The sequence below is a fragment of the Bufo gargarizans genome, chromosome 3 (assembly GCF_014858855.1).
Source record: "Bufo gargarizans isolate SCDJY-AF-19 chromosome 3, ASM1485885v1, whole genome shotgun sequence".
NCBI classification, from domain to species: domain Eukaryota; kingdom Metazoa; phylum Chordata; class Amphibia; order Anura; family Bufonidae; genus Bufo; species Bufo gargarizans.
Window position 1 is genome coordinate 344681196 of NC_058082.1, and position 15716 is coordinate 344696911.

At 43.9% G+C, this 15716-nt stretch overlaps 1 protein-coding gene across 1 annotated transcript in view; it reads left to right on the forward strand.

Annotated features, from left to right (window-relative positions):
* TFAP2E (transcription factor AP-2 epsilon) overlaps nt 1-12122 on the forward strand; it is a 32045-nt gene extending 19923 nt beyond the window's left edge. The window contains exons 4-7 of the mRNA XM_044287630.1: nt 1460-1682; nt 2397-2515; nt 3800-3941; nt 11102-12122. Of these exons, the coding sequence (XP_044143565.1) occupies nt 1460-1682; nt 2397-2515; nt 3800-3941; nt 11102-11390 (773 nt within the window). The 3' untranslated portion in view covers nt 11391-12122. The remainder of the gene's footprint in view (nt 1-1459; nt 1683-2396; nt 2516-3799; nt 3942-11101) is intronic.
* The last annotated feature ends 3594 nt before the right edge of the window (nt 12123-15716 follow it).

Below are 15716 nucleotides of genomic sequence, written 5' to 3' on the forward strand. Positions count from 1 at the left end.
ATATAAAACCACTTGTACGACACATGACTCTAAGGCAAAGAAAGGCAGGAAAAAATGTAGGTGTGACAGCACCCTATGTATTTAGAGCAGGGCTCAGCACCCTCCAGGTGTTGTGAAACTATATCTCTCATCAGGCACACTCGCTTGGCTGTTCTCTAAACTACCACAGAACTGGAAGGAGCATGCTGGGAATTGTAGTTTCACAACAGCTGGCGTGCCGAAGATTGCTGATCCCTGACTTAGAGAGACTTAGGGTTCTTTCACACGAGCGGATGCCGTGCGGGTATAATGGAAAATAGTAAAATCACCAAACCCAAAACTTCAGTGAAAAACGCATTGCACTTGCATGGAAAAAACTGAACATTGGAACGCAATAGCAGACAAAACTGACTGCAATTGCGTGCTTACTCGCGCGGGTTTGCCGCAATGCACCCTGAACGCATCCGGCCCTCACCTGCGACGCCCGTGTGAAGGGTGCCTATGTCTGTGGAGGCTCCAGTCCTGGTTTTGGCTCACAATCACTGATGGAAATCACTGACCAAAGCACTGACGTGTGAATGAGGCTTTAGGATGCTGGCACACAGGGCAGTTGGGCTGCAGTTACTGCACTAACAAACATGCGATCACAGCACAGTTTTTGATTGTAGCCAGCTGCAATTACCTAAATCATTTAGATCATTTCTCCTATGCAGAACATCAGTGTTTATTTAGGCGTGACACTGGCTAAATTCTATAAACGGAATTATGAATGCTTGTTTGGTGACACAGTAACTGCACACAGTTTTCAACTGTATCACAACTGTGTACTAGCACCCTCACAGAACTCCTGGTGGATCATAAGATCAGCAACTGATCAAAATATAAATCAAGACTCTTCAAGCCATGAGAAATAGGCATTTTGGCTGTAACCTACTAATTTACCAAGATGATCCAATTTATCATACCGGCAATGGTTTCATATGATTTTGGTGTTATTGTTTCGAGTCAGCACCATTGAATTTACACTTCTATTTGTTCCTTTCATATTTTGGAGGCCTCATAGCAAAGAGCCTGGTGTCCCCCCCCCCCCCCCTCCCTATTTACTTTAGGCCAATTTCCCACCCTAACAATGTAGTTCCCCTAGGGAGTGGAGTCCTGCACATGTTCTCCCTAACATATAGAAGAGTACATTGGACATTGGCTTGGCCTCTTCTATCTACAGGCCCAGTAGCATCCATATATATGCTCTGTATGTTAGTATGTTCACCCTTGGTCATAGAGATTTAGATCTATATGAAATATTGGTAAACTCAGTTGTAGGATACATTACCCTGTAATCAAATATGCATATCTATCTATAGTGTTTAACAGTTACTCAGGTAAAGTCTCTTAATACAGTACAGTGTGGTCTAATGTGTTTGACATCTGACCTGTTGAAGAAGATACTGACCCACTCACTATCTTGTTTGTTCCGCCACAGTTCCAATGAAGAACAGCAGCAGCATGATGTCCTCTCTCTCTGTGAATAAAGAAGGCCTCATAGGAGGAGTATCAAATCCAAACGAGGTTTTCTGTTCTGTCCCTGGCCGACTGTCTCTACTTAGTTCCACCTCCAAATACAAGGTGACAGTAGGGGAGGTCCAGAGACGCCTGTCACCTCCTGAGTGTCTTAATGCATCTCTACTTGGAGGAGTACTAAGAAGGTCAGTGGGAATTATTCATACTGTATACCCTTTGGTCACATGTTTCACAATGGGATGGATTCATTTAATATACCATATATTATTTGGCAGGACAATGTAACCAATGTCATTACTTGTACTAATGAGGCATGGAATTTCAAATATCATATCATTGATGGATTTGTGATGCTTACAAAGTAGTAATGTTCCTACAATTTTTTTTCAATATGATGAATAGTTTTGTGGATGTTTTCTAAAGTAGCACAGCTTTCTGGTGTTTCCAACCTTGTGTAAAGCACAAAAAAAGATCATAGAGAAGTCTAATGGCTAAATGGTTATGCATGGCTGTATATGTTTTCCACTCATTTAGCTATATATTGTATATTGGCTTACCATTGTCTTATATTGTACATCTACAAAAGAGACAAAGTTTAGGTTTTCTCAAGTTCTATGGACAGACCTACTGTAGTTTTAATTAAAGGGGTTATTTCAGAAAATTGCTGTGTCTGTTCATGAGTTGTTAATGGAATTGCAGTTCAGCCCCATTTACTTGACTAGAGATGAGCTGCTATACCAGACACAGCCCATGAGCAGATGTAGCTGTACATGTATTCTGGAAGAAAGCAGATCCCTTTTTGATGATTCTAAGCAAATCCTTTAATAACGTTATGAGTTCACTGTAGATTGAAAATATTTACCCCCTGATATTTAAGTTTGTCCATCTTTTCTTTTTAGGGCGAAATCAAAGAATGGTGGTCGTTGTCTACGTGAGAGGTTGGAAAAAATTGGTTTAAATCTGCCTGCAGGAAGACGTAAAGCTGCCAATGTGACTCTACTAACATCTCTGGTCGAGGGTAAGACATACATGGAGTCAAGTACCTAAGACTTCTTACAGCCATAGAAACTAGAAGAGTGGAATGACCAGTATGGACTTGATGGCTTAAATACAAAAAAAATCTATAAAACTGTAGAAAACTGGACAAATTTCCTATGCAGAAAGCAGTTACCACTTTGTTAGTGGCACTCAGTAGCATTTGGTGGACAGTACTCATTGGAGTAGTTGGTATGGTTTAGGGTTCAGGGGTTTGTAGGATAACATACATTTTGTAATCATTTTTTCTTGTTCTATTTGTATTGAAATAAAAATTATCTGAAAAAAACTACAGGGAATAAAAAGAAGATAAATATTTGTTGTAAAATATTGTCTTGGGGCAAACTTGTGATCAGAATTATTTATCATGTGATGAGTCAGTCGCATAGTAATATTAGACTGGTATCAGAGTGGGGTGAAATACCCATCCTTAACCATCTTTTTTAAAGTTTCTTAGCAAAGCGTCACAGCTTCAACTGAGAGTATGAGAACCGGATTTGTTATTTCCCAGGTAGTTCATTGCGAAGAAATAGTTTATTCAGTGTTGATCACTCCCTTCTCTATGAAACCATGTTCGAACTTTGTGAAAAGATACAGAGGAAGCAATGGATGGAGATAGACAGTGTAGTGTTAATCTATCACTGTGGCACCCTGGGCGGAATATGAAAGCTGCTCAGTTTATGACACAAGTCTCCTAATCAACAGCAGTAGGCAGAATATGTCCTCCTTCATTCGGTGTTTATGCAAATCGCTGTGCCTTTGGCTAATATGCGGAAATACTTTTAATCATGTGTTGTTTTTGGTTTGTGCAGAATAAAGGGAGATAAACACAGGGTAAAGCTGAATATTCTAGTACTTTGATGAGAGCAAGGATTGGTTTAACCTCTGTCTATCTATGTGTCCTCACCATTGATGATGAAGTTACGTAAGGGTCACCAGGCAAGGGCAAGCAGATTCTTTCTTGGAAAGTTCCCATTATGATAACTATAATGAATTAACTAAGGTCTGGGTGAAGTTGAAGAATAGAGTTTTACAGTCTATGGTCCCCAGAATTGTTCCAATACTGGCTTACTCTTAATCCAAATGACCCGTGGTGTCTTAGAATATGCTATTACACAGACAAGATTCATATCAATTACTAGTTGCTTTGGGATTGAGTATAAAGGTAATCTAGAAAATTGGAAACGAATGTGATTACATAGAAAAAGATAGTACTGTCATTGTAACAATGGCATTTTGGTACTGATTGGACCCTTCTCATCTGCAGGTGAGGCTGTCCATCTTGCCCGAGATTTTGGCTATGTTTGTGAGACAGAGTTCCCAGCAAAAGCTGCAGCAGAGTACCTGTGTCGACAACACTCTGATCCTTCTGAGCTTCACACGCGGAAAAACATGCTTCTTGCTACCAAGTAAGTATGACGGGGCAAATTGACCATTTGCTGTGGTTTTGGTGTCAGTTTTAAGTCTGTCTTTGCCGTGTGAGGTTGCGCCAAATTTATTAAATAGTGCACAGTAATAATATATTTGGCGGAAGTGCAATGTGGTGTACATCTATGTCTGTAAAAGTATACCAGGGGTTGCCTGGCGTGGAGATGCAACTTTTTAAAAAGTCGCACATCATGAATCATACATAAAAGTGATCTAATCAGAAATCCTGACCCAGGGGCGTACATAGAAATCCCTGGGCCCCATAGCAAGAATCTAAATTGGGTCCCCATACCCTATTCATAGCCCCTTAAAGTAGCCGTTCCTGGCCACTATATATGGCAGTGTACTAAGATGTGAGGTATGAGGTATAATTCGTACCGCACATATAAGTACACGGCTGTATATACTATATATCTTAACACACTGCATCTATTGTACCTTTTACCTCACATATCAGTACACTGATGTATATACTATATCTCTGTATACACTGCATCTATTGTACCTTTTACCTCACCGGACTGGATTTTAAGTGCCGGTCTGGGTTTTGGGCTCAGCAGCAAGGGGTGTGTGCTGGGATCTGAGGCTTGTGCCGTGCTGGAGCGCTGAGACTTGTGTGTAGGGGAAACAGGCCCCCTAAAAGCCTGCTATGGACTGCTGGAGGTATAACTACCAACAAGGTGATTTTTGCTATGTGGACTTTCCATTGTGTGTGAACTAACACCAAGACTGCAAAGTGACGTTTTGTTTTTGCCTTATGTGTGAACACGGAAATTTGATTTATGAACTGGTAATTTGCCTCTGTACTGTGTTCACATACCCTGTCTATCAGAGCGAATCCCCACAATTGGTGGAGGATGCGTGCAGGCGCAGAGAGGCTGGTGTAAACGGCGAAATATTTTTGTTTTCGGGTATGGCTGGATGTCCTGGATTAAGCCAGCTGCTGTTACAACACGTGATGGCTTTACAGACGGCAGGAGTGTCCCAGAGTGTCCATGATGTCCGGAAAGTGGTCCCCAAGATGACAGCCTCAGATGACATCGAAACCTACCTGGCGATGTACAAGGTGGCCACAAGGGAGAATCTACCCCGAGATCAGTGGGCTGAGGTCGTCGCTCTGTTTCTGGCATCAGATTCCCAGCAGGTGTATTTCGACTTGCCGGACAATCAAGCGGCCGACTACCAGAAAGTCAAGGGTGAGATTCTGGCAAGACTGGGGGTGAATGTGTTGGTCCGGGCCCCGCGGGTGCATCAGTGGGGGTTCAACCCGGCTGAGCCCGTGAGACCCCAGTATTATAACTTGCTTCACCTCTTGCAAAAGTGTCTACAGCCTGACATGCTGAGCCCCACTGCTATGCTGGATCGTCTGTTAGGTGATATGTTCTGGAGGGCTTTGCCACCCCCTCTCCAGCACTGGATCGGCCAGGTGTCTCCTGGCAATGCCCTTGAGATGGTGGACCTGTTGGAATGCTATGAGGCTACCAGGAATCTAAAGGGGGGTTCTTCTGGGAGGGGGGCAGTCAAACCCTGGAAATCTCCACCCCAGGCCCAGAGGTTTGAGATGATAAAACCCGCCCAGGATGTACCCGCTGTGGACCTGGCTCCAATAGTCTGCTGGCTGTGTCAGAAGCCTGGCCATGTAAGGGCTGACTGTCCCCCTCGGGTTGAGCCCATGGACACGAACTATGGCTACCGTCAGTCGCTATATGCCAGAAAGCTGTGTGCAACAGGTACTTCAGAATCTCTAGATCACTTGTGCCAGGTGGAAGTGGGAGACACTCTAGCGGAGGCTGTGCTGGACTCAGGCACTATAGTGACCCTAGTAAGGGCTACCCTGGTGTGGTCCACTGAATATATTGGCCGGAAAGTCGGGTGATGTGCATCCACAGAGACTTAAAAGACTACCCCACCGCGCTGGTGTCTCTAACCACGGTGGCCGGTAGGCGGACCCACGAGGAGGCCGTCTCCACAAATCTACACTGTGACCTCATAATAGGGAGAGACTTCCCAGGCTTCCTGGCCCTGTGGCCTGCTGTGAGAGTTACTGATACCCATGAGTCAGGGGTAAGTCCAGCAGAGTGGCCTCGTTTAGGTGGAAGGTCGGAAGGTCGAAGGGCCAGCAGTAGGGGTGACCGCCACTTCGGTGGAAGAGGGGGAGACAACCCCGCTGAGTGTAATGGTGGGAGGTGGAGGACTTGCCGCCGGGTCCTGAATTGGCAGACCTCAATGTCTCCGGGGATAATTTTGGTACCGCACAACACCGGGACCCAACCCTATCCGGAGCCTGTGAAAATGTATTAATAGTTGATGGTGAACCATAACAACTTGAGGCCGAGATGGTGTTTCCCTGTTTTGTGGTTCAACAGAATATGTTGTATCGGGTAAACCAACTACGGGGTGAGAACAGTTGGTGGTGCCCAAGGCTTATCGCAAACTTGTGTTAGATCTAGCCCACCAACACGTTCTCGGGGGTTATCCGGGAATGCAGAAAACACAGGACCGTATACTACAGCGGTTTTACTGGCCCAGTGTGTTTAGAGAGGTGGAAGAATTTTGTAAGTCTTGCCCGACCTGCCAGACAACTAGCCCCCAGCACCTTTTCTGCAGTCCCTTAGTACCTCTCTTGATCATCGAGGTACTGTTTGAGAGAATCGCTATGGATCTCATAGGCCCAGTACCGAAGTCCGCTAGAGGGCACCAACATATCTTGGTCATCCTAGACTACGGCACTCAGTACCCAGAGGCGGTGCCACTGCGATATACATCAGCCAATCTCCTAGCTAAGGAGTTAATGGAGATGTTTTCCCGAGTAGGACTACCTAAAGAGGTTTTGACCGACCAGGGGACCACTTTTATGTCCAAGGCTATGAGGGAACTCTAAGTTACTGCACATAAAACAGCTATGGACGTCCATTTATCATCCGCAAATGGATGGTCCGGTAGAGAGGTTTAACAAAACATTAAAAAACATGTTAAAAAGGGTGGTGTCTAAAGATGGGAAGGACTGGTGCCTTCTTCTGCCCTATCTCATGTTCGCTGTGCGAGAGGTACCCCAAGCCTCTACTGGGTTCTCGCCCTTCGAACTGCTATATGGCAGACCTCCTCGTGGTTTGTTGGACGTAGCCAAAGAGGCGTGGGAAGAGCAACCTACTCTGCACAAAAGTGTCCTTGAGTATGTTACCCAGCTACAAGAAAGGATAGAGACAGTGTTACCTCTTGTTAGGGAGCATATGGAGGCAGCTCAGCAAGCACAAAGTCGGATCAATAATTGGCAGGCCCTGGTCCGGATCTCTGGTGATTGGGTTTTGGTTCTGGTACCGACCATTGACAATAAGTTCATGGCTAGGTGGCAGGGGCCCTACGAGGTACTTGAGAAAGTTGGAGAGGAAAATTACAAGGTACACCAGCCAGGGCGGCAGAAGCCAGAGCAGGTTTACCATGTTAATTTACTAAAACCTTGGAAAGATAGGGAGACCTGTACTGAAGACAGCCCGCGGCCGGGTTTTCTAGGGGAAGAGGTTCTGGGCCCTCTGTCTGATGCAAGGGAAGCGGTTGCCACAATAAAAATTGCTGACAGCCTCTCCTCTAAACAGACTCAGGAGGCCAGGGAGTTCGTTAGTCGGGACACGGATGTGTTCTCGGATCTCCCTGGACGCACATCCGCAATCCAGCATGACATTGTCACTGAGCCTCAGGCAAAAGCCCGGTTAAAGCCATACCGTGTACCTAAGGCTTGGCGACAAGCCATCTCGGAGGAAGTGCAGCTAATGCTGCAGCTAGACGTCATCAAGGAGTCTAAAAGTGAGTGGGCCAGTCCTATAGTCTTAATACCCAAGCCAGACGGGACGTTACGGTTTTGTAACAATTTTCGTAAGCTGAACGAGATATCTAAATTCGATGCATATCCCATGCCCCGGGTGGATGAGCTAATCGAGAAGATAGGACAAGCACTGAATTTGTCTGTTTTGGACCTCACAAAATGGTACTGGCTTAATGGAGGCTGCCAAACAGAAAACTGCCTTCATCACGCCTGAGGGGCTGTATCAGTATAAGGTGTTACCCTTTGGTCTGCATGGCACCCCACCACTTTTCAACGTCTAATGGACATTGTGCTTCGTCCACACCAGCGGTACGCCAGCGACTACCTGGATGATATTGTTATTCACAGTACCGACTGGGAAATTCACCTGCCCAAAGTACAGGCCGTAGTGGACTCCCTTTGGAAGGCTGGACTAACAGCTAACCCAAAGAAATGTGCGATAGGGTTAGAGGAGACTAAATACCTAGGGTATGTCATTGGGCACAGAGTCATCAAACCCCAAGTAAACAAAATAGAGGCGATACGGAATTGGCACCGACCTGTCACCTCTAGTCAAATAAAGTCGTTCCTGGGGATGGTGGGCTATTACATGAGGTTTGTCCCCCACTTTGCTACCATAGCCGAGCCATTGACAGGGCTCTTGAAGGGACATAAGTCCGTGATGATCAGGCGGAAGAGGCGTTCTCCGGTTTGAAGTCGGCCCTGTGTGGGTCCCTGGTTTTGGTGACGCCAGACTTCAAGCGAGAATTTATAGTGCAGACGGATGCCTCCGAAGTCAATGGGAAGGAGCATCCTATTGTATTCCTCACCCATAAGCTCACCCCAGCCGAGACCAGGTACAGTATAGTGGAGAGAGAGTGCCTGGCTATCAAGTGGGCACTCGAGTCTCTCCGCTATTATCTGTTGGGGAGAAAATTCTGCTAGGTGACTGACCACTCCCCTCTCAAATGGATGAGCCAGGCCAAAGACAGAAATGCCCAGGTCACACGATGGTTCCTTTCCCTGCAGAAACTTTAAATTTACAGTGGAACACAGGGCGGGCCTGTTACAGGGAAACGCGGATGCCCTGTCGCGAGTACATTGTTTGGCGAGTGTTCACCCCCTCAGCATTGAACAAAGGAGAGGAGGGGGGGTGTATGTGACACAGTGAAGGGTATGGTCTGGGAAAACGGGTATTTTCCTCCCAGCGTGTGCTGCTGGGCTGATTTGCAGCCAAGTGGGGTCAAACACCGGACTGGATTTTAAGTGGCGGTCCGGGTTTTGGCAGCACCTAGCTGTCCTTAAAAGACAGCTGGGCTCAGCAGCAAGATGTGTGCTGGGATCTAAGGCTTGTGCCGTGCTGGAGGGCTGAGACACTTGTTTAGGGGAAACAGGCCCCCTTAAAGCCTGTTATGGACTGCTGCAGGTAGAACTGCCAACAAGGTGATTTTTGCTATGTGTACTTTCCATTGTGTGTAAACTAACACCAAGACTGCAAAGGGACGTTTTCTTTTTGCCTTGTGTGAATAAACACCGAAGTTTGATTTAAGAACTGGTAATTTGCCTCTGTACTGCGTCCGCACACCCTGTCTACCAGAGCGAATCCCCACTATATATATATATATATATATATATATCTCAAATATAGAGCAGTGCACTGATGTGAGAAGTACAATAGTGTATAATAGTGTATCTTAACACACTACATCTATTATACCTTGTACCTCACACTGCAGTATATAACATACTGTATATCTGTAACCACGGCATCTATTATACCTCGTACCTCATATATCAGTACACTGCTGTATATACTATATATCTTAACATACTGCATCTATTGTACCTTGTATCTCACACTGCTGTATATAACATACTGTATATCTGTAACCACGGCATCTATTATACCTCGTACCTCATATATCAGTACACTGCTGTATATACTATATATCTTAACATACTGCATCTATTGTACCTTTTACCTCACATATCAGTACACTGATGTATATACTATATATCTGTATATACTGCATCTATTGTACCTTTTACCTCACATATCTGTACAAACTGCATCTATTATGCCTTGTACCTCACATATCAGTACACTGCTGGGTACACTACATACCAGTGTCTACTGCATCTATTATACTGTATAATAGATGCAGTGTGTGTATATATATATATATATATATATATAATATAGAGTAGTGCACTGATGTAAGAAGTACAAGGTATAATAGTGCATTGCGTACAGATATATGTGGTCAGTTATATATTATGGTTAATGTAGGAGGTACATGAGGTAATAGTGGTTGTTACTGTCTGCAGTACTATATAGAAGTGAGATATGAGTAAAAACAGGAAATGGGTGCAAATGAAGAGAAAGGAGGAGTAACTCCTCTTACCACTCCAGTCTAGTCTCAGTGGAGAACTCATCCTGCAGTTCTTCTCCATGCTGTTGGGGGTTGAAGGACTTGTGATGATACTCTGTGCAGTTCTTTTAATAGATGTACAGGACCTGTGATGCTGAAGATGTCATCACAGGTCCTGGCAGATGGTCCTATCTAACCTGGGAACTACACCATTCTTTGTTAAGTTCCTTTACTAGATGTATAGGACCTGTGATGACATCATCACAGGTCCTTTAGCTTTCTCCACTGATGATAGGGATACTGGAGCTGGACAGTAATGAGTGTAATTAGGATGCAGGGCCTTTGGTTCACTCTACTTCTAGAAGTAGCGAGACTCACCAAATGTCACAAAAATATGCACCAAATGTTGCACACAAGCATCACCTGTGATTTATGAGGAGATTAGTGGTTTGAATACTTAGTCGTATCTAATTTTCACGATGCACGACTAAGTTATCACTTCCCAAGAACACTGTAGCTGAAAGGGAGTTTGTAGACAAAAACTTTCCAAACAAAGGTATTCTTCATGATTTGGGTGACTTTAAGATGCAAAGCTTGATTCCTGGTACCATTTCTTCTTATGCACCGATGAGGGGCAATCACCCTGAAACAGCTGTCTGTAGATGAGGTACTGGCTTAGCTATTATATAAGTTATGCCTGAAAGCCTGTTTAAAAGGTTAAACACTGACTTATTGGATAGCTACGTTACATCTGGTAGCACTAGGAGCTCAGCTTTCGTTTCTTTTTTAAATGAGAGCTGATCTTTTTCTGATGAAAAGCATAGTAATTAACCTTTAGAGAGTTTTATTATTTCTCAGATGTTATCAGATCCATTACCACAATGACCCCATATAAAATTGCTAATGCCCCATATGCTGTCGTGTATGTACTTATGTTGGCTAATACCATGCTATTTTTGTAATATTTTAGACAGATATGCAAAGAGTTTTCTGACTTAATGGCCCAAGATCGTTCTCCATTGGGAAACAGCCGTCCATCTCTCATCCTGGAGCCTGGAGTACAGAGCTGCTTGACTCACTTCAGCTTAATCACTCATGGGTTTGGAGTACCAGCCATATGTGCAGCACTCACTGCCTTCCAGAACTACCTACTTGAGTCTCTAAAAGGCATGGATAAGATCTTCATGAGCAGCACAGGGAATGGACACTCTGTAGGAGACTCCAAACCTACAGATAAGGAACTTAAACATAGGAAATAGCCCAGTGTGATAATAATGAAGAGGGCCTGAAAGTGAGGTTGATCTCTTGGAAACCAAGATTAAATAGCAGTGGTGGAAACACAGAATGATTTCATGTCCTGGAGTTAAAGCTACACCTTATAAGGAGGATCCACATTGAAAAAAGAGATGGAAAAATGATAGGAAGACATCTCAGCATCCTGGTACTTATTGCAGATATGAAGATATATTTTATACTTGCGCCTGTCAGTAACATACCATGCACACACAGACTGTTATAATGACTATGAAGGACTTCTGTAACTTTTCTACAATGTGACAAGAAGATACAGGCAACATATCAGTCATATAATGAACAATGTGTTTTCTACAGAATTGCAGGCCACCTCTATAGGTATATACCCATATCCACAGTATACAGTTTATATAGACACATAAGCTCTTGGTTTATTCAATCGGGACATTGGCATATAACATGAGATCTAGCACAATGCCATTCCACCAATTGAACTGCTTTGTTTTGATTGACAGTGTAAAGATGCACCAGACTGAGCACAGTGGCTGATTCTGGATAGTAAATCTGGCACACCTTTAGACCCCTTGCAGACGAGCGTGTCCAGATTAGGTCCGGATGCGTTGCAAATGCGTTCAGTGAAAAATGAGTGATTTCACAGGCAAAGTCATTCAGTTTTGCCTGCGATCGCGTTCAATTTTTATCGTGCAGGAGCAATGCGTTTCGATGCGTTTTGCACGCGCGTGATAAAAAAAACGGAATATATACAAACAACTGTTAACAACCATCCGTGAAACGCATCGCATTCGCACTTGCTTGCGGATGAGATTTTTTAACGCAGCTCCATTTACTTCTATGCGGCCAGCGGTACGTGAAAATCGCAGAATATAGAACATTTTCACGCAACGCACAAGTGATGCGTGAAAACCAACACACATGTGCACAGCCCCATTGAAATGAATGCATCACGCATTGCACCCGCTCGGAATACTCGCTCGTGTGAAAGGGCCTTAGATAGTCTAGTCCAGGAATCAGCAACCTCCTGCAGTCGTCTACCTGTGGTGAAACTACGACTCCCACCATGCACACTTGTCTGGCTGTCCTCACAACTCCAACAGAAGTGAAGGGGAGAATGATGAAGTTGTAGTTGCACATCAGCTGGAGTGTTGGAGGTTGATGACCCCCTGGCCTAGTCTTTATACCACCTGTAAGTTGGCTTAATTTGCGGCAATAGTGCCTATTGTTGAATCATAAGTCACTCCCCCTTCCCGCTAACCTACTCCAACTTTCTTCTAAGCCCCAACCCCTTGTTGAGCACAGTAGAAAGTGTTTAACACCCTCAGGGCACAGTTAGAGACAGAAGTCTGGCTCATTTGCATTGGTAAATGTGCTCTATTGTTCTTCTTTTGCTGAGCACACATAATATATGTGAGAGCATTGATGAAAATAGAGATATTTAGTCCTTCTCAAATTACATTTTTACATTCTGCTCATTTTGAGTAAGCAGCAGGCATCACAATAGTGCTAAGTAGAGTAATAGAGGCTTACAGCCATCTTCCTCTCCTTGTTAGCTAACATGGGATGTGATGGTAGTTCACATATATATTATAGCCCATCCTTCCCATTCATTTCATAGTGACACTACCAGATATCCACAAGAGCACGGAGATCCAATGGTGTCATAGGTAAGCTGCAGTCCCTGTTGTTAAGGGGGGTCATGCAGCCAGTACATATTGATGAGCAATCCTCCGGCCCCCCTGATGATCAGCTGTTTGAAGAGAAGGTGGCGCTCATACGAGCACTGTCTCCTCTTCATGAGTACACTGCGCCGTTGCTTCAAGCAGGCAACGCACTTATAATTACACTGTGCCACCAAGACTTTCGAGAGGACACGCAGTGTAATCTTGAGGAGGAAGTAGCGTTCCTAGGACTCCAACTTCTCCTCAAACAGCTACTCGGTGGTGGTGCCAGGAGTCGGATCCCAACTGATCAGATATTGATGACCTAATTTGAGAATAGCTTAATATGTATTAGCTGCACAACCCCTTTAAGTACTGGCCTTACTATATTTGGGGCTCCTGCCTACTAAATTGTGCAACAAAAATGCTTGTGAAAAACTCTCTAATGAATCATGTTAATGTATTTTATGAGACAGGATACTTTGCTGAATATTACTCATTCTCTTTATAAGTGATAGTTAGTATGTGCTCTGAGACAAAGGTTTATAGATCCGGTATACAAGTAACTAAATAAGCACTATAAAGAAAAAATTATAAAACAGCCAAGCAACGCATGTAACATAAAATGTGTTGATTCTAGATATTTTTTTTTTAAAGGGCTCAGCTTTATGCAATCGTTCACCTTACTAAATTATTACTTGAATATTACTTCCCTTTAAGGCCTCCTGCACACGAATGTGTGCGCCCCCTGGCCGTGCTGCGTCCCGCAATGCACGAACACCAACCATGGGGCAGCTGCAGAAGATTGCGGACCCATTCACTTTAATGGGTCCGCGATCCGCCCGTTCCGCCCAAAGATAGGACATCTTTTTGCGGAACGGAAGTACAGGGCGAAACCCCACGGAAGCACTCTGTAGTGCTTCCGTAGGGTTCCGTTCCACACCTACGGACCCATTGAAGTGTACTGCAGATCCGCAAATGCGGTCCGCAATACGGCAACGGGCAGCACACGTTTGTGTGCAGGAGGCCTAAGGGTCATGTGTGCTGCGGCTGAAATCCAGGAAATCCACATAGGTTTATTTAATCAGTTTAATATATGATTACTGAATGAACACAAGTGGTAATACCAAGAAAGGAAATGCATGTGTAAAGCCACAATTTATTAACTGCTCTTAAAATCTCTAGTCAAAAGAATGCTTTCTGCTTGCAATACATAGAGTATGCCATTTCAAAATATGTCACTGCCGGAAGATTGTTTCTGTCCATGGAGCAGCCATCTGTGGGTTTTCTTATTTATATATGACTACCAGAGTTGACCTGCTGATCTGGGAGACTGGCTATTGAACATACATGATACCTGGTAACTTTATACCCCAAGGGCTGGGATTACCAATCTGTTGGGCCGTTCTCCAAGATGCTGTATTCTTCACTACTGTGCTCTGCACATCGCATGGACAGCAGACATCAGTCCTCCTCACAAGCGTGGTCAAGATTGGGAGAACCACCGATGAGAATATGTCGCTTTCTGCCCTGATTAAACAGAGACGTTGTAAATATTTATTTATGTGTAATTAAATGGGAACATTGTAACGATGTTCTGTGCAAGCTATTTATAATCTGAGTGAGTTTTTGGGTATTATAATTTGGGATATTTCCCTATTCTTGTGTCTGGGGTGTCCATGCATCCTTGAAGGTTTCTTATATCACAGATGTGTCTGTTGTTGTTAAAATAAAATAATACACAAATGAGAGAAAACCCCAGAAATGATTAATAAAAAAAACACGAAAAAATAAAATAAAATAATACATGACCAATTTCTGTCTGTTTAAATAAACCCAGTTTATAAATGGTTCTTATGACTTTGCAGTAGTAAGGATTTCTAAGCACAAGTTTTGAAATATGTAACTGAAAGCAAATTAAATCAGAAGACTGAGGACTTGGGATGTTGCCGTGGGGCGGTTGTGTGCCTTGTGGCCAACAGCTGCAGCATGATCACACATGGTTTGTCTGGAACTGTATTAGATCTGCAGATGAAGCACATGTACGTCACCTGTACTTACCACAGATCCCTGGCAATTCGCGGTAAGTCCTCATGCACATGACCATATTTGTTATGTGGTCCACAAACCGCAGATCTTCAAAACATGGTTCCCAGCCATGTGCATGCTGCCATTTTTTTTTTTTTACCCCTGTAGAAATGTCTTATCCTTGTCCACAAAACAGACAAGAATAGGACATATTCTCTCTGTCTTGTGGGATAGCGGAATGGACAAATGTATATGGTCCGCATCTTTTGCAACCCCATGGAAATGAACGGGTCCGCATCTGATCTGCAAAAAATGGGGATTGGATGCAGATCAAAAATACAATACATGGGACCTAAACAACGTGTGATTTTGCAACTCACCACACTGTCACCCCAGAGCCGAAATGCAAGAACCAACCCTAATAGCAGGGCTGTGTAGTCGGTAAGCCAAAGCTCTGACTCCTTCATAAATGGAGTGCAATTTAGTCATAACAAATTAACTGTAGTAAAATGGGGCTTTTTATTACCACCATGTAAGTAATAAGGCTACTTGGATAGAGGTTAAACCATATTTATTACAATACAATTTCTGAAATTCCTGAAATGTTCTAAATCCCTGTAAGTAAAT